The 20,451-nt window shown below is 39.9% G+C and overlaps 1 protein-coding gene across 1 annotated transcript in view; it reads right to left on the minus strand.

Moving 5' to 3' along the window:
• Positions 1-8,269: 8,269 nt before the first annotated feature.
• The window catches only part of LOC117515355 (transcription factor SOX-6-like), a 420,160-nt gene continuing 407,978 nt past the window's right edge, over positions 8,270-20,451 (minus strand). The window contains exon 17 of the mRNA XM_034175874.1: positions 8,270-9,048. Coding sequence (XP_034031765.1) covers positions 8,703-9,048 — 346 coding nt within the window. The 3' untranslated portion in view covers positions 8,270-8,702. The remainder of the gene's footprint in view (positions 9,049-20,451) is intronic.

Raw genomic sequence — 20,451 nt, forward strand, 5'->3', positions numbered from 1 at the left:
AAGGCGCTGCAGACTGCCCAATGTCCAGATGTCTGGATGGCAAACACGGGACCGGAGTGGGAGGGAGCGCTGTGTTTCTCCCTTGGACTGATGACATGATCTCTGGGTCTGTGTGTGTGTGTGTTCATAACGGCTGAATGAGCAGTTATGCACGTGTCCGTGTGTGCATGTGCACGGGGACGCACGTGCGCACCTTTACCAGCTACTGGACATGCTGCCCCATGCGTCAGACTCAGCCTTTCCAGGGAACTTTAATTTCTTTTTTGTGTTTTGGCTCTCTTCGGCAGCATAACACAACTCTGTACACCGCGATGGTTGGATTATCACATGGGATTTATTTTTGTGTGGTTGATTATAGCACACAGCTGGGTGAGAGGATTTTAACCACAGGCTGCTGTCTCGGCTCCACATCCAACACTCCTGGGCCATTGTTGGAAGTGAGATTCATGTTTATTAATGTTGTCATGGCCTGGCACAACAGTTCCATGTCATATCTCCTACAGAGTTAGAAGGTGATCATATATTACAGTGGTGAGATCCATTCAGCTCCGAGTCTGATGCGTGCAATGATGCCTTACTGCGCATGAGACCACGGAGAGGCGCAGCTGAATGTGATATATAGAAATATGATGAAGACAATAGTTCACATTATTTACATCGCCCATGGGAAGGAATGGACAAATATCTGTACTCTAAGGTCTATTGTGGATGTAACAGCCTGTTTAGATTTGCGGTGGCATGCACACAGTAGCGAAGGGTGCTTTCAGTTTGATAGCGCACTTTCACATTCACTGTACATGATGAATACGTCGCACATACATATCAACAGTTCCTTTATGCTCCCTGGGGTGGGGGGGGGGGTATTGAGGGTGGACGTTATTATATGTGGTACGTGCAGGTCATACTGACAGGCTTTGCTGTGCCAGATCCATCTCGAGGTTCCCTCATCCGTGCTCAAATCTTTTTGGATCCTGTTTTGCCGGCATCAGAATATGTATATTTCCATCAGACTGCACATGGACTGCCGTCGGATAGGTGTCCCATCTCGATGGCGCCCAGAGGGTTTTGAACATGTGCAACAACCTGGGGCTGCCAGCCCATTGGGACAAACTGTGTGGACTCTCACAGATGGCTGTCAAAACATTTTTGAACTGCAACTCGACATTTTTTGGATGTGGGCCGAATTGTCATTCTGACATCATTCAGCCTCATTCTGGCTATGTGTGAAAGGGGCATAACAATGAGCCTCATTTAACAACTTCTTCTGAAATTTTTCTTTTTTTTTTTCTTCAGAAAGTTCCTAAGAAAATTTATTTCGGATTCATCGTGTTCTTAAACTGCCGAACTGTTGACAAGTTCATTGTCATAATGATGAATCCCCCTGTCCTCATAAACTGAAAGCACGAGCAAGCTGTTTTTCCACTCACCGGTCACTTTATTAGGTACAATTGCTTGTTAGTACAAATAGCCAATCAGCCAATTAGTCAATCACTTGGCAACAGCTCTATGCATTTAGGTATCTTGATGTGATAAAGAATACTTGTTGAAGTTCAAATTGAGCATCAGAATGTGGAAGAAAGGGGATTTAAGTGACTTTGAAAGTGGCATAGTTGTTGGTGCAAGACGGGCTGGTCCGATTATTTCAGAAACTACTGATCTACTGGGATTTTCACCACAACCATTTCTAGGATTTACAAAGAACGGTCCGAAAAAGAGAAGATATCTGGAAGGTATCATGTCAATATAGACCAACATCTCTGAGGAATGTTTCCAACACGTTGTTGAATCTATGCCAGGAAGAATTAAGGTATTTCTGAAGGTAAATGGGGGGTCCAATCCAGTACTACCAAGGTGTAGCTAATAAAGTGGACTGTAAGTGTAATTAGCACAGGTAAACACTGTGTATGTTTCCATAAAACATGACACAACAGGGCCCTGCACAAGCATGCAAACACATACACACACATACACAAATTGGTACATGAAGTTGACAGTGCATACCTAAGCATAATGGCCCCTTCACACATAGTATGAATGTGGTCGAATTGCACATGAATTGCGCATGAAGCAGGAATCTTATGCAATACATGTAAATTCATAGCTGCCTCCAACGCCTCATACACCTGTTGCTACAACTATTTGTGCACTCCAGTGGCTGAAAGATAGAGTGTGCCCTGTGAGAGCCCATTCGATCCCTCTCATGGTAGGTGTCGACCAAATTCCAGGTGACACGCACGCACATCTAACCCTGCTCGCTTGACACTTAGACAATGTGTGGCCATTCATGCTATTAGCATAAAAACAGCAGACTATCACTTTCAAGCTGGATGTGAAATTTGTCTAAAAGCCCCCACGAGTGTGGCTTTGGAAAAAGCAACACACCTGTGGTGCATCTGTCTCACACATGTGCGCGTGTTTCCCTCCAACACATATGGCATGCCGGGGGAAGCACACTTGCATAAAATGCTTATATCTATGTACATATCTGATCACATGGGGGCCAGACAACCAGGTCTGAGCACACACAGCACAGGGAGGTGCCTACACTGACAGCTGGATGACAGCTCAGTGCACACATTAAAAACACAGAAACCACCATCAGGACAGTTATATAAATAATTATGACAATACCTACATGCACAATTACATATTAAATAACAAAAATTAATGTCCATATAACACAGAGTGACACGTCGGTCTGGGTGCCGAATGGACAGGAGGGCGTGTCCGCCCACAGCCGCTGCTGTTGTGATCTCTGCTCCTGGACATCCCAGCTGGAGAATATGAATTTACAGGACATGAACTTACAACATTCCTCCATGAGGCGTGTGTCTCTGCCTGCTGTCCTCACGTGGAAATACATAAAACATCTTTCGCCTTTGCACTGGGCTGCAGCGGCCACACACTGTGCACCTCTTCCATGTTGATTTCAGGCATTTTTCCGCACCATTTACAGGCGAGCGATGGTAGCACAGTGGTAAAGTTTCTAGATAGTAATCAGAGCTTTTGTAAATTGCAGATTCGAATCCCGTGCGTGGCATGTATTTCTCTTTTTTCTTTTTCACAGCAGCTGCGCGATGTGGTTACACATGCTCCAGCTGCTCACACTGTGTTCCTGCAGCAACGATACCGTTGCGTGCATGAAATCATTGTAGCGGGTTCGTTCATGCCTGCCCGTCGGCTCAATGTTTTCGTAGTTTGCTCATGCGAGCTGATTCGCCCTGATTTGTACTTATTCATAGTATGTGTGAAGGGGCCCTAAAGATGGTGGAGCACTGGACTCCTGAAGAAAAAAACTAACTTTTAGCTATTCACAAATAGAAATAGGGCTGCAAGAAGGAAGCATAACCTGTGAAGTCTAACAATGTAAGTAATGCATATAAACCCACAAGCAAAACAAATGCATTGAGCGTTCAATGCTGTTGTGCATTGATCGAATGCTGTCTGAGGAAGGACAGTTATCAGGTGAAACAAAAGAGGTTTGACATCAAATCTATGGCCAAAATTGTAAATTATGCTCTTATCTATAAGAACAAATCTGAAATAAGAAAACATTTATGAATGTCAGAATCTTTGTGAAAACTGTTTGTGGGTCTTAAGAACAAATTTGTTTTGAGGAGCAGTTGGTGAATGAGGCCCAATAAACCTAATTTGGACAAAATCTCTTCTGTTTTATGTACTGTTTTTACTTTGTTGCATGTGTGTTTTATTTTTGTGAATCTGTGATTTTACTGTAAAGCATTTCGAACACCATCTGGCTGCTGCAAAGCGCTTTATAAATAAATGTTGAGTGATTGATTGATTGTACAACCTTCTGGTGAAGAGTATACATGTCAAAGTGGTTTTATAATTAAACATCAACATATCCAAAAATAACAGTACACTACCAAACTTACTTGAAAATTATATACAATAATAATTTAAAATGAAACACAAGCAACTTAATGCAATTAGGGAATAACCCTGTTGTGTCTGATGATTTGTGGACATTAATGCTGGATTTTACGGTCGCAAATTGAGTTTTACCGGCGACGCATTTTCTAATCCAATTCCAACGTTTGCACTGTTTATTTCTCTGTAAGTAATTCGGTCGGCGAATCGTTGTGAAAGGGTGTGGTCGGCTCGTCAAAGCTTACCGTAGCAACAGCGCCTTCATGCCAAACTGGAAATTCTGTGAGCAGATTCACAGATGCCTCCATCTCATCAACTGCACTGAGTAATTCTGTATCAGAATCCACATCAATATTTTTATATGGTATCTTAAATTCACCCATTTTGCCATCGCTACGCCACTTTCTCTTGCTCTCAGCTGACAGTGCCATTATTTACATCTGCGTAGCAGCGCGTGGAGTAACACATTAAATGTAAAACAGTTTTAATATTTTGCCACCATCCACGTGATATTTTATGCTCTGAAATCTCGCATGATTAACCAATCAGATTTGCGGAAAAAATTTGATTAATCGGATTACAATTGAGTATCACTATACTCAAAAACTGACTCTTTGGATTGGATTTCTATCTAATAAATATACGTAGTCCCAACTAAATTAAATTGTCTTCCATGGATGTGTTTTATTTGAGATGGGGCTACATAAATTTATTAGATGGAAATCCTGCACATAACTGAACTGAGTTCATCCAATGAGTCATTTCTTTGAGTGCAGTTGAAGCACTTATTTTTTTTATTTCCCAATTATTTTATCTATCTATCTATCAATCTATGTGTATGTGTGTGTGCATGTGCACGTGTGGGGTGGTTACATCTTAAGAGGGTTCAGACCTTTTGAAATTTCCCCAAAGAAACATATAATTACACGTACTGTGCCAAGCTCCTCCTACATTCATTGTTCACATGCAAGTGTTTTTTTTTTTTTTTAAAGAAACTTAACAAATGTATAAAATTATCTTGGGGAGCAAAATGAAAATTAAAAATAAAATGGTTACCAGTACTTTCTTTAAAACGTTCTAATTGAAAACAGCTAAATGTTCATTCACCAGTAAGGAAAAAGGAAATGTAAATTATGATGACTTATTTAATGAGATTAACATGGCAACCGCACCAGTATAATTCCAAACACCCCTCCCTCAATGTCACACAATGGATTGTGTGACAATCATTGCGGCACCTCTCACACTGTGACGCTGCCGTTGATTTGGGAATTCCAATTAGATTTATGATGTGGCTACATATGGCTGAGTTCTCTGTTTCTCTCTCTGAAATGTTGGAGTTGGCTTCAGCGAGCATCGGCGCCATGGCGTGCACACCACAGCGCAGTCAGAATGTGTGGCGTTACCTCACATAACACACACACAGTGGAACAATAGGCCACATTTATTCTAATGGGCCACCAAAATATAAAGAGCAAAGTGGAACAGCTTAACTTTGGAAACAGAAAGCCTTGTGTTGGAAATTATTAGATCTCTGGAAAGTAAAAAAAAACTTTTATGTCAGCAGTGGAAATTGAAATTCCATGCAGCCGTACCTGACGCTTGTGCTAGAACACTCATGTACACAACATAAAAACAGCACATTATCTGTCTTAAATTCACACATAAAGTGTTTCACACTTAGTCTCACAACCAGAAATACAGACGTTTCAGTGCAATGACTTGTAAGAAAAATCTCATTCTTTACTTTTCATTTATTTTTCTTTTTTTTTGTGATTGTCTTTCTCACCAAGTTGTACTGACACTTTTAGAGCCACAGTTGGCTAATAAATACAATGAACTGTTAAAAAGCACAACTGAATTTCAAACACAATATTCATCACAAAATGTGTGCTCTGCCTCTGGAGGTCACAACCGACACAAACATGAGGTTACTCTTAAGAGATTAGAGGCAGTGAGACCTCTATAAACGGCATGAGAGCTGCCGCAAAAGAAAAAAAAAAAAGATTAAATAAATGAAATGCTTCTTTAAAATGTTAACTTGTGCCTGGCATGTGTGAGCCTTCCTCTAAAGTCCAAAGAAGGGACTTTTGAATGGTCTAATTTATCATGTTGAAAATCAAACAATTTCACATTAGTCAATGTAAAAAAAAAAAATTATATCCAGTGCTTAGGTTGTGTATGACACTAAGAAAATTCAATGCAGGACTTGAGCAGAAGCTTTTTTGTTTGTGTTGTTTTTACATATACAAGCACAATCAATGTTTAGTCCCAGCTTGTGCAGTAAAAATGGTGTCAAAAAATATGGAGGCAAAACATGCATGAACAGCAAAACATATGGTATGACAATGAATACTTTTGATATGTGTCTTTTGAGAAGGAATAACACTGACAAAAAAAATTGTTCACCTAACATGGGGCTGAACATCTACAGGAAAGGACTTCTCACTTCAGGTTGTAAAAAAAAAAAAAAGTTGGGGTCAGCACAAATTTAATATAAATTCTTATCCATTTTTATCCTATAATTCTTGATAATGGACTTGTCTTCAAAAATAGTCATGCAAAGTTTAAAAAATTGTACCCTTTTAAAATAACAGACCTATGAAACCAATTTTTGCAGTTATAGAAAATCTTTTAAAATGTAATTATTTCCAGGTGATGCAAGAAAACACTAAAAATATTTAAACTGAATACATTCAAACAACCCAAAATACAGTAAAGGGATCCAGAAAAAAAGGAAAAAAGGCATTTTACAGTAGGGTCATCTGCTCCATCCCAGTTCATGTGTCACTGAATTCACACACTTTCAGGGGCTAATCACACAAATGTTTTTCCATCTAATTTTCACAGTGACTTTCACTTTATTTCATGCTTTTTCAGAAAATTCAAGTCTATGCCTAATTCTTGTGGTAGTGCTGCTCTCCAAGGTGGTGGAAGCAAATTTAGCTTTAAAAATGGAGGCGGCTATCATTTTAGCTCAGAATGTCACACAATCCAATTACACAAAATCCAACTTTACTGGATTAAAAACACCCTCCAAAATATAATGATGTCATTTGCAGGTACTGGGTGGTACAAACACATTTTCTTTTTGGCATGGTGACCATTATTTGGCAACCTAACTTGGCCCAGTTGCTGCCATGGTTCTCTTACCCAGCTAACTTTGCTGACTAATGTGAGCTAGCTATGTCAACAATATGTTTGTTGAGTTAATTTAGAACAAATTGTGTGCTTTGTAAATATATGTTGACTAGGTAACTTAAAAAGTTTACTTTTACTTGTAAGGTTACATTTATGTGTACTGGTTAGCACCACACTGTCACCAAACATCCAGCTCCACCTGTTTATGAAATTTAGGTTGCCAATTGCTATGGTGATCATCATCTAAAGTATACTTTTCAAACTTGTTAAAGTGTCTAAGCAAAAAGTAAAATGTAACACACAAAGCAATCATGATGCTAAATGTTGATGTTTGGTATATGGTACTGTATTTTACTTACAACATCTGAATGACAGAATTCAGAGTATTTGGCATGAAGAAACTACGAGCAGTGTGAGTCGTGAAAGCACTGATGCAGTGTAACTGAAAAGACACATGTTGCTACTGAAGCTACGTCTCAACATGAAGATTTGCCAGCAAGAGGGACACAAAGCGTGTTTGTGTGACTCAGCAAAACAAATTCCATGAGCTCTGCCTGTGACTGGACCAGTGGGCAAAAGCAGAAATTACAAAAACTCTTCAGATCATCAAAAAAGATGACTGTATAAGACTTTTGTTTGTTTGTTTGTTTTGCAATATTTTAAGTTTAAGACTAAAACATCCCGAGTGAATGTGAATGTACTGTAGGTTTGGCACATCTGAAATAATTCTGTACAAACTCTGACAACAGCTGTAATAATAATAATAATAATAATAATAATAATAATAACGTAATAAAAGGGATTTCATTCCCTTTATTTAACTGAGTTTGAAAAGTTTTAACACTCGATTTTGTATCTAAAAACAAACAAAAATTTCAATTGCTGGCACATCATACCTGAGCTGGGATTAAAAAATAACAGAAAACAAAAAAAAAAAAACAACAACAGTAATGTAAGCAGTTTGTGAGAAAAAAAAGAAGAGGATGCACTGTATTTGTAAGAAAAATGTAAGACTATAAGGTTACAAGACCTAGAATTTATATTAAAACTTTTCAAATTTCAAGTTCTGACAATCCAGGGTTTGAAGAGGCAGTGTGGCCTGTCAGAAAAAAAAAAAAAAAGATTTATTGAACAAAAACCAAAAAAAAAAAACAAAAAACAAAAAAGTAAATACATGAGGATACAAACTAAATCACTCATTAAACTTAAGACCAAATAGCTGCTGAAGACCATTTTCTGATTCTTTAAAATTCAAGCATGCTCTGTTTAAACCACACAGCAATGTGTTCACTGCTCGTTTGTCCTTTCTCTCTCTCTCTCTCTCTCTCTCTCTCTCTCTCTCTTTCTCTGTCGCTGGCTCTCTCTTGCTTTCCAAACTCGTACTCGTTCCTGTTAAGATTGTCAAATTGAGTGTAGGAAACTGAAGTTTCTTCTCCACTGGACGTCCAAAGTCCGGCTGTGTGCCATCACTCTACACCAGCCTCCTACGTCAAACAGACGTCCATGAAGAGACCATCCATGACCTGTGGGAGCACGCCTGCTTGAATCCATATGTCCGGACATGCTTAGTGCATGGCGCATCATGTCCTGATGGTATGCCAGTCTAGTCTCTGTGATAAACTGTGTCGATAAAAAGTGTGTGGGAGGTGTAGGTTTGTTTTGAAGAACACTCAGTTGGCGCTTACGGCCTCCCGCGTCTCACTGTCGCTGCTATATTCCGACTTGGGCTCATCCTCATAGTCCTCATACAGGTCCATCTCATCTTCTCCATTGGTGGGGTCACCAGCCACATCCAGGGCTCTGACTCCACCTCCAACGCCAGTGTTGCTGCCTGGCTCAGTCTTCACACCATACGTGCTCTGAATGATGGGGATGTTCGGCTCGGGGCTCGCTGAATTACTGGAGCAGTCTGAGGTGAGGTGTGGCGACGGCGTGACTGTCGTTGTCATTGTTATAGCGCCTGGATACACGCCTACACTCCCCGTGCTGTTACTGAGAGGAATTGGAGCCTGGGGCCTAGGAGAGAGAGGAGAGAAAGAAGGAAAGGAAGGAAGGAAGTAACAAAGGGGAAGGTCGGAGGGTAGTTAATACAAGTCAAATAAAGATTTTGCAGTCTTTTCTCTCTTTCCTTCTTACTTTCGTTCTTTCTTTTGTCTACCAGTAGGATCTCCAAAACATACAAATGGATTTCAGTGGATTTGGTGACTAAACCAGCTGTGCATTAAAGCTTTATTTTTTAAATGCTTTCAGTTCATCTTTTCACTTGTGACAAAAACAGATTGAACAGCTGAATAATATAATTATATGAGGCAATTATTGAGGTAAATGTGCACACATGTACCTTCATAGGGATACTCTCCATGTTAAGACACCACTAATGACATTTTCACCTGTTTTGTGGTGACGACGCACTTTACTCTGCGTGTTTTTTAGCTTGCCCCACATAATGTATTACACATTATGTAATTCTTTAGCCTGTGACGTTTTTGTATTCTGTGTCAACACCACATCAGTTAATTTAGTTTTTGTCCTGAGTGAAAAGATGAACCAAAGGAAAGACTGATACAAGCCCTGTGTGTTTTGCACACTGACATATAAGTTTACATTATGGATCATTTTTGGCAGCAATGCCAAGCAGTGAGTGCAAATGATTGCAAAGAAGAAGGTTCCCAGTTCAACACCACCCTTACGCATTCTCCAAGTAAGGTGGAGTTGCATCAAGAAGGGCATCCAGTGTGTGTGTGTGTGTGTGTGTTTATTTGTTTTTTTTAAACAAAACTTGTGCCAAATCAACCTACAGATCTATGTCAGCTCTGCTCTGGCAACCTCAATTGAGAAAAGGGAAACGCTGAGAGACCGTGTTTACTGTCGTCAGTACATGCTCTGAGATCTGAGGTACCACCAGTGGTGGGAACAGCTAACCAAAACATTAGCTTCGATAACCACTAATCCACTAAGTGAAAAGTTAAGTTTAATAACACTAAACCGATAAACCCACTAAAAAAATTAAGCGGAAGCTACAACTAACCACTAACTTTTAGTATTGACTCCAGTACAGTGTCAGCTACTGACAGGCCAGTTTTGAGTTTAAGCACCACTGACACTTCTGAGTAGAATCAAAGGTGATCACAAACCCAAAACAAATGAGTCAGAGCTTCCGTCTTTGCGCACCCTGCCCACTGCTGTAAGGATTTACATTCAACATACAGTGCCCCAGACGTGTGGCAGAAGACATCAAAAGCAAAGCAGTTTTGACTTATGATTTGATTTATAAACCAAACGAATTCTGGATTATCGACATTAACGTCAACTCTGTCATTTTTACAAAGGGAAAATATTGCACATATCTTTTAGTTTTAAAGTAATGCACTAATTCTGAAGGTTTGAGCATTAACACACATAGATGCCAAACAGTATTATGAGAAAATGAGCCTCCGCTCATCACTGGTTGGTTGGTTTATTTGTAAATATGTCATTATTTTCAATTGTAAAAAAAAAAAAAAAGCTTTTTGACCCAAACTGCATAGAACACTGCCATCTACTGGATGAGCGTGTGAATAGCGGCCAACTATCACACATTTGCTGTTTGTTGTGCTGAATCACACTTATCAAACAGAATTTTTTTACAAATGAAAAAACTGACATATTTACAAATACACATTTATTTGTAAAAAAAAAAAAAAAAAAGTAATCCAACCAACCAGCACTGAGCAGAGGCTCATTTTCCCATAATGCCTTTTGGCATCTGTGTGTGTTAATGCTCAAACCTTTTTATTAGCGCATTACTTTAAAAATAAAAGATTTGTGCGATTTGTGCGATATTTTCATTAGCATTAATGTCAATAAACTGTCCAGAATTAGTTTAGTTCATAAATCAAACCATAAGTGAAAAGTGTTTTGCTTTTGATGAATGTAAATGATTTTTTTTTAAGCAGACTGGCAGCCAGGCCCCTTCTGCTCTGGTCAAGCTTGGCTCCTCACAGCTGCCTGACTGCTGCAAAACACGTAACAGACAGGAACTAACATGTATGATTTTAGGGGCTACAAACGTTTTTTTTTTTTGTTTTTGTTTTTTTACTGTTCGGCATTACTAACTGTGCCAGCACAAAATGTTAAAATTTAGCAGTACTAAAGTTAGCAGCAGCTAACTGGTCCGCTGACTGTTTTCAAAGTTACCTGAAAAGCTAATCTGCTAACAAATAAATTAACTTTGCTTATTACTGGGAAGCAGATTAACGGAACTGTGCCCACCACTGGTTACCACACATTATAAAGTTGTTTTTTTTTTGCTATATTTGATTTCATATTATGACTTTGTTGACTTCATCATGAAGGCAATTATACCAATCAATGACAAATTTTTACTGATCAATATAAACTTTAGATCAAGTCTCTAGCCACAGTGGCAGTAGAGATATTATGGCAAATATGTTTTTGACATGTTTTGTTTGACCTTGCTCTTTGACCAGTCTGTTCCAAAATTTTACCATCTGGAGACATGAACCAAAGTAACAGTTTTACCAGGTTTGTTCACACAAACACACATGCTCGCACACATGGCAAAAACATCTATAAAAAGAGACAATGCTGAAAAATCCCAGAGTCCTCCTTTAAAGGAGAGACAACTCTTGAAGCACACACTTATTCTGAATTAATTTTCTTGTAATGTCTTCCATTAATTTCCATGTTATTTATACTCTGGTAAAACATCTTGTCCACTTGCATTTCAACCCAGTTAAGGAGTGTTTTGGTGGAGATACACGCTCTCTGACAGACAGGCCTTTTAGTAATAAATCAAAGTTAAATTTAAATATATAGAAATAAAAGTCTTCTCTGGAACAACCACAATGTTTAATACTTTTTTTCACTTTACAACATGCCAAATCTTTAAAACCATAGATAGATAGATAGATGCCCATAATATTTTGCAAGTTTTTAAAATTCTGTAAAATCGCACAAAAAGCAAATTACAAAAATATGTTCCTTTGCAGCAATGATGCACACTGCCAAACAAGGAAAGATAACATTTTTTTAATCTATACAAATTATAAATTATATTAATAAATGTATAGAAATTACTACAAAATACTACATCAAAAAATACATGTAAGTGGCTGATTAAAAAGATTTTGAGAATGATAAAACAAAGAAAAATGATTTGAACTGTTTTGAAGAAAGCATAAATTCTGAAGGAACCTCTCATGAGCTCGGGCGTGTTCAGACACAGCGCTCTGTGTGTGTGTGTGTGTATGTGTGTTTGTGTGTGTGAGAGCGCTCCCACCTTTGACTAAATAACCTGTTCAGATATGGATGGAATGAGGCTAAATGCTCATCACTCAAACAGGCCCTCTGGCTCCTCAGACAGGCCACATGAAGCAGGAAAATCGCTGTCACTTTTCTCACCTAACAGTTTTCCTTTTCCATCTCCTGAAACAAATACCACGCTGTACTGCGAGAGGCTCCTTTTCACGTTAAATACTTGGAAACGAGGCCGACGCTGTTAATGGAGAACGTGCCAGGGACTGCTCGTGTACGCTGACGCTTTGTGATTTAGCTTTGATTGAAAGTCCAGGCCTGGCCCATCTCGCGCTTTGTGCGTTTGCTTGACCACACACAGAAAATGTGGCATTCAGCCTGCGACATCTGCCTCTCGCTCACTCATTCCCCCTCAAACATCTGCTTACATTTCATATTCAGCTATGTCTGTCCGTGTCCAATTTCACTGCCCGCAAGCACCCGGCATTGTCCTAATTTAATAAATGACAAGCCATTAAAAATCACTCCTATTCAAAGCCGTGGCCTCTGGTAAATCCATCTGAAACACAGGCCGCTGTGATGGCTTTAAACACATCCACGGCTGGTTCCTATTAAGATAATGCCACTGTTTTTTCTTTGCAGCAATCGAGAAAAAAAATACCCTTCAAGAACTGTTTAAAGAAGCTTCAAATAAAAAACAAAAACACGGGTGAAGTATATCGATACACCTCCTTAAGCACTGAGGCTCCCTCCACAGACCTGTAACAACTGGGACAGTCTCAGTCCATTTGTTTAAAATAAATTCTAAGATGGATAAAGGAAAAACTGTTGTGTGTTGGGGGGTTTGGCTGGATGTTTTTGTGTTGTTTTCTTTTCTTTGCTCTCCAGGTGGTATGCAAACTGGTTTGTGTCTGTGGAGAAGGTGCTGGCAGAAGAGTCCTTCACCCTCATCAGTATGATTTGCAGCACCTGTGGATGATGCTCACGTGCAAACTTAAAGACTTTCAGCTGAAGCAGATAATGAGATGGCGTTCTGCATTTAAGCCATGAGTGATTCAAGCAGAATGGCCGGGAACTCGACCTTGTGACGTTCGTTTGTGAGACGCTGAGGACCGCGCCTGGGTTTGACACATCGTGCCTGTGAAGGAGGACGGGTGAGGGACACATGCTGTCAGCACACATCAGAGGTGATTGATTGTCTGAATAAGTGTTAACAGTAATTTGGTATTTTGTTACGCAGTATATGTGAATATTGATGAGAGTTGTGCAGCTCGCTTCTCACGGCCGTGGCGTGTGGACAGATGATCCTCCACCTGTTGTGACAAGCTGCTCATTTACATAAAGCTTAAATTCAGACCTGAATGTGTTGCTGATAGTGTGTGCCTTTGAAGGATATTAGTTGTAGCTGTTTACTTACCTCACCTCTTCTATCCTTCACAGAGTCAGTTTGTCGTGTCCACCTGGGGGGTGTTTGGCGGTGAATGTGAGTCCAGAAGCGCCGGGCTTTGATCCCTTTGGGCGCTGGAGAGCGCGCCGTCCTTCACTCCGCCAGACAAACGCACTTTATGTTGTACACCGAGTTTTGCACAAGAGGGGGATAATAAAATTGTTTAGTTTTTTGGAACCGCTTTCTGGTTATTTAGCGCTGGGTTCAGTCAGACGCAGGTCCGCTCCTCAACCCGCGTCGGCACATAACAAAAACAACCTCATACAAAATTGCAAATGCATCATAAAATATAACTAATCCAGACCCTTCACTCCAACTGTTCAGGTCCATATTTCAAAATGCCACAACAGCATGATTACTGTAACAACTAATATGTCAAAAATCACCCCGTCTCTATGTAAAAATCCAGCATTCAAATCTGAGTGATTATTGACATGTAATCACTTATTTTGAGAGCGCAAAATTATCCTGACAAAAAAAAATATATATATTTAAAAAAACATAAATAAAAGGCTGTTAGGGAGACAACTGTTCAACCACGACCAAACGGTTCTGTTTATATGTCTTTAATAAATTGATGTGAAGGTGGATTTTCTGCTTCACCAAAGTAAATACAATATCAGTGGATGTCACAATAGTTTTCTTGTTTTTTTTTCAGTTGGTCTGCGTCCTCACTGTCCTCACTGGCAGTCTATCATGTATCTATTAAGCATGTGAATCTCATCACTGATGATTCGATACGCATCTCGATACACTACCAGCGATACAATACATATGGCGATACATGACGATACTGACGATACGGTTCACCCCTGTTCCTGATTCGATGTGATTTGATATTATTTGATGGCGATTCAATTTCTCACAATGTGATACGATGCGATTCAACATGATGCAAAGAAATTACACCAAAAATTCAAATAGAAAATAAGAAGCTGCAATTCAGTATGGTACTATGATATTCTTCTTCTTCTTCTGATTCTGCTGGAGGCAGAGGATTTCTTTTACTCCTTATTATCAGCAAATTTACCAGATTCAGCATTAAGGAACAGGAACCCATGGAACCCGTTTCATCACACTATCAGATCTTAAACAGTAAACAGTAAGACAACATCACTCTCAGTGAGTGACTTAAAGTGAGTCACTCATTGACAGAGTAACGCCTTGGCAAAAGTAATTTGAGATACATTTTTACCAGTTTTGCAAAGCTGGCGGGCGCAGCAGCAGCCACGGCAGTCTTTCCAAACGATCTGCATCATGTCAAATTTCCCATCTTTAAAAAAAAAGCCAAAATATCTCCAAACGCCTGATTTAATTGTATTAGGTGCGTCACAAATCTCCTACAACTGCTTGCGCTAGTGTCGCGGGCCTCCATGTTGAAATAGATTTGTTGCGGTACAAATGTGCTAGCTAGCTAGCTAGCTATCTATCTATTATATTAACAGTAATGTTAATATTATTAATAATAATAATATTAATAAAATGATGATGATGATGATCATTACCACTACTACTACTGTTATTGAGTGACGCAGAATCAAGATATAATCAATATTTGCTACAATGTTTTTAATCAAGAGACTGTGACTGTCACAACAGCTTGACTTCACTGTGGATAATGAATAAATTCTATGTTTTTCATCTACAAATAGGAGATTAATAATAATAATAATAATAATAATGAATAATACTCATTTGTAGTGAGTTGTTGAGATCGTTTTCTGCTGCACTCCCAAATACCCACTGTACCACAAATTTTATTGACCAGTAGGTACCAACAACAGTTATCACAAGCAATGAGAAAGCTGTATCACTCCAACAAATTTAATTTAAATATATTCACGTCATTTCGGTATAACCTCTTAATAGGTAGAAAAATAAAGGAATGCTAAAATACCCTCTGCTGTATGAGTATAAAAATAGGTCAAGGTTAGCCAGCTTTGAACTTGTCCAAGGTCTGTGTCTCATGAATGCTCTCTGTCAATTTGAAGACCCTGGCAGTAATAGGACTGCAATGACAGGCGAACGGACAGATAGACAGATGGATGCATGGCCTTCGCAATGCGTGATGTATACCACATTGTCCAGAGCCTAATACCCAGTCCTTATCTTGAGACCTTTTTTAGTTTAAGTAGCGTTTTAGAAGAAAGAAAACTACAGGGAACTTGTAGAGTTCATCCCTTAAGGAAGGTCTCCTAGGCCCAAGGCCCAAAAGGCTGCATGGCCATAAATTTAAATCCTGTTGGACTTGAAACATCAGGCACTATATCATATTTTAAGAGAAAACATTCAAATTGAGCCCTCTTCAGGTTTTACGACTGTTTTTTTTTTTTTTTTTTTTTTCATGTTGGTAACTTCTTAATTGATTTACACAGCCCATTGGAAGTCAGCTCACCTTTTGTTCACCAGTAAGGGCAGTGCAGCATACAGCACCAGAAAGTGTAGCATAGAAGAAGCCTAGAACAAGAAGTCAAGCCTTTTTAGCCTGTCAGCATAACAAAGCATCTTGTGTGCGTGTGCTGAAATTCATCTGCGGTGATTGACATGTCGGAATTTACACTAGCAGAGATGTGCCCAAACTGTTTGTACCATGCCAAATCTCCATTACTGAAGTCCATTCCTTTTTGTCTTTGTTTGATGTTATATCGACTGGTTGTCTGCCTAGGTCATTCCCTTACAGGACCCAAGGCAGTTCCCTGGTCCCATGGATGCAGTGACTTTTGACACTAGCACATGCTCCTAGACTTGACTTGACTTGAGAAATGACCCATATTGTCACTCACGAACCCAGGTAGGAGGCACACACTATTATTCTTCAGTTATTTTGCCAAGATTTGCAATCAGCCATAATTCTATCTGCTTGTATTGTAACCTGTGTTCAGAGTGCAGTTTCTAGAAATACATCAATTAAGTGTAAACCAGACTGGAGAAACTAAGTAAGTACATACCCTGCAACAGAACCGCATGTTGATGATTTTATTTCTATTAACACTCCTATTCCAAAGGGCGCTATTCTACTACAATCAGGCATGATCCAAAAAAACTGCAAAAATTGTTGAAACTGGTTAATGTGGCTTCCTTATAAAGTGCTGACCTGGCAACTCACCTGAAAATGAAAGTAAGAAGCTGCCCCCAAATGCTGCTTTGGCTTCAAATTTTTACCCTGATGGAGCACAATCAAACAAGTTTCAAGCCGTGTCACTAGGAATACAGTACCCTGCTTAGGGCCCCTTCACACACAGTGCGAATTTGGTCGCATGAAGTGCGCATGAAGCAGGAACCATATGCAATACGTGTACAACCCCAATTCCAATGAAGTTGGGACGTTGTGTAAAATGTAATTAAAAACAGAATACAATGATTTGCAAATCCTCTTCAACCTATATTCATTTGAATACTCCACAAAGACAAGATATTTAATGTTCAAATTGATAAACTCTGTTTTTGTGCAAATAGTTGCTCATTTTGAAATGGATGCCTGCAACATGTTTCAAAAAGCTGGGACAGTGATATGTTTACCACTGTGTTACATCACCTTTCCTTCTAACAACACTCAATAAGCGTTTGGGAACTGAGGACACTAATTGTGAGTGTCATGATTGGGTATAAAAGGAGCATCCCCAAAAGGCTCAGCCGTTCAGAAGCAAAGATGGGGTGAGGATCATCACTTTGTGAACAACTGCGTGAAAAATAGTCCAACAGTTTAAGAACAATGTTTCTCAATGTTCAATTGCAAGAAATTTAGGGATTCCATCATCTACAGTCCATAATATAATCAGAAGATTCAGAGAATCTGGAGAAATCCAGTTTGTTTTTATTTTTCCCCATGTCATCATCATTTGCAGACATGCATGGAGCACCGTGCCTAGCCAATGGGTGATTGGAGCACATGTGACAAATGTATTCCCCAGCTTTGCGTAGCGCTGATGCTGTGGCTGTGATGTGGAGTGGCGCATGCTGCAGCACTGCCTGGGGCCAGTGGTCAGCCCACTCCCTGCTTGATTTTGAATGTCATCCAACTCATGACGTGATGACATGAAAATTCAGTAAGGTATATCTTATATATTATATTCCAATTCTAAGGTGAAACTATGCCAGTATACTAAGGTATATCTAAATATCTAAAAAGGAAGAGTAAAATAGAAGAGTAGAAAAGAGTAGAGTAGAGCCACTTAGGTGCCTGGTCTTGAGAACCAGGGATGGTAGGTTAACCACAGTCCCCTGACAAACGCATAACTGTAGTGCGTGTGTGCATGTGTGACCATATCAATCAATACTTGATCAACATGCCCATCTTCCCATTGCAGTAGTGCGCTCATATAGACGGGCTCACAGCTCCAACCTGTGGGGTAATTGTCCAGGTCATGATGTGAATCACATATCTTTTATTCTGAGTCCTCGTCAACCCTTGGCGGATGTCAGAAATGTCAGATTGCTCTTGTATCATCAATGCAATGCATTCTGGGTCAATTTTTGCTGATATGCAAAATTGAAAATCAACCAATTTGTAGATGTCTGGTACCACAATGTTAAAGAACATGAAAAAGAGATTTTTGGATCTGACCCAGATCACTTCCAATATGGACTTTTCCTCATGTCTCACCTCTTCACTGTGAAAAATCATCATCAATTCTTGAAAAATCACTTCTGTTTTTAAGTACTTAATAGCACACATACACACAGCAAGGAGGAGCCACAAGCAGCATATTCTTGGCAGAGGCAAAAACCCACGCATACGTAACTTCTCCATTTATCTTCTGACAGACAAACTCATATCTCCTCCGTGGGTTAATCAAAAAAAGTTGGCTATACAGTATATGTACTGGCACTTTGAGGAGCCAAGCTGCTCTGATCCAGTTAGATCTCAGAAGTTAAGCATAGTCAGTCGTGATTAGTACTTGGCTTGGAGACCACTTAGGAACACCACAAGCTGTGGTGTATTTCCCCACATAGATGTGAACTTGCATCAGGAAGGCCATCCCGCAAAAAAATTGTGGTAAATCCCCATGCAGATTTCTGCTGGTTCCACTGTGGCAAACCTGACAAACTGTGGCCAGCGGAGGAATAAAAAAAACTATACTGGTGCTTTAGATTCTGTCTGTATGTCAGTTAAACCATAGTATGAATAAGTACAACACAGGGTGACTCACGGCGGAACAGCTCATATGAGCAAACGACGAAAACATTGAGCTTACGGGCAGCCGTGCATGATGCCACTGCGACGGTTTGTGCACGCGGGAACACAGTGCGAGCAACTGCTGTGAAAATTTTAAAAAATTAAAATACATGCCACCCACGGGATTCGAACCTGCACTTTCCAAAAGCTCTGACTGCCAGTCAGAAACCTCATCACTAAGCTACCATTGCTATCCTGTGAAAGGTGGGGGAAAATGCCCGATATCAAGAAGGACATGGACGTATTTAAGAAAAAATAAAACCACACACCATATAAAAACACTGCATTTTATTGAATCCCTCTTATCAAGTGGACAATACAAGTATGATCTGTCTATTCCTCTGTAGATGACCCATGGTCACAGATGTACAGTCATGAAATGACATGAATGAGAAGCAGTTCACTTGTCTCATCATGTTCACATCTGCTGGCGCATGTCCTGCCCGACGCATGTGTCTTGTGGACGGTGCTCCGTAGGACAGACATTGCATCATGTGGAACAGAGGTCATGTGGGTGGCGTGACATTCAGATCGCCCGCTGTGTGTTATGATCTGACAGTCTGGATCACCTGGGGTAGCCTGTCAATATGCATGGTGTGCACATGCTCGCTGCAGCCCATTGCAACAGTGATATACAGTGTGGAAAATAACTATTTGAACACCCTGCAGTTTAGCAAGTTCTCCCACTTAGAAATCATGGAGGGGTCTGAAATTTTCATCTTAGGTGCATGTCCACTGTGAGAGACATAATCTAAAAAAAAAAAAAAATCTGGAAATCACAATGTATGGTTTTTAATAATTTATTTGTATGTTACTGCTGCAAATAAGTATTTGAACACCTGCCAACCAGCAAGAATTCTGGCACACACAGACCTGTTAATTTTTCTTTAAGAAGCCCTCTTATTCTGCACTCTTTACCTGTATTAATTGCACCTGTTTGAACTTGTAGAGCTGTATAAAAGACACCTGTTCACACACTCAATCAATCACACTCCAACCTGTCCACCATAGCCAAGACCAAAAAGCTGTCTAAGGACACCAGGGACAAAACTGTAGACCTGCACAAGGCTGGGATGGACTACAGGACAACAAGCAAGCAGCTTGGTGGAAGACAACAACTGTTATGATTATTTATTAGAAAGTGGAAGAAACACGATGACTGTCAATCTCCCTCGGTCTGGGATTCCATGCAAGATCTCACTTTGTGGGGTAAGGATGATTCTGAGAAAGCTTAGAACTACACAGGAGGACCTGGGCAATGACCTGAAGAGAGCTGGGACCACAGTCACAAAGATTACATTAGTAACTCATGATGCTGTCATGGTTTAAAATCCTGCAGGGCAGCACATGTCCAGGCCCGTTTGAAGTTCACCAGTGACCATCTGGATGATCCAGAGGAAGCATGGGAGAAGGTCATGTGGTCAGATGAGACCAGAATAGAGCTTTTTGGAATCAACTCCACTTACCATGTTTAGAGGATGAGAACAACCCCATGAAAACCATCCCAACCGTGAAGCATGGGGGTGGAAACATCATACTC

This window comes from Thalassophryne amazonica, chromosome 8, assembly GCF_902500255.1.
Source record: "Thalassophryne amazonica chromosome 8, fThaAma1.1, whole genome shotgun sequence".
Taxonomy (NCBI): domain Eukaryota; kingdom Metazoa; phylum Chordata; class Actinopteri; order Batrachoidiformes; family Batrachoididae; genus Thalassophryne; species Thalassophryne amazonica.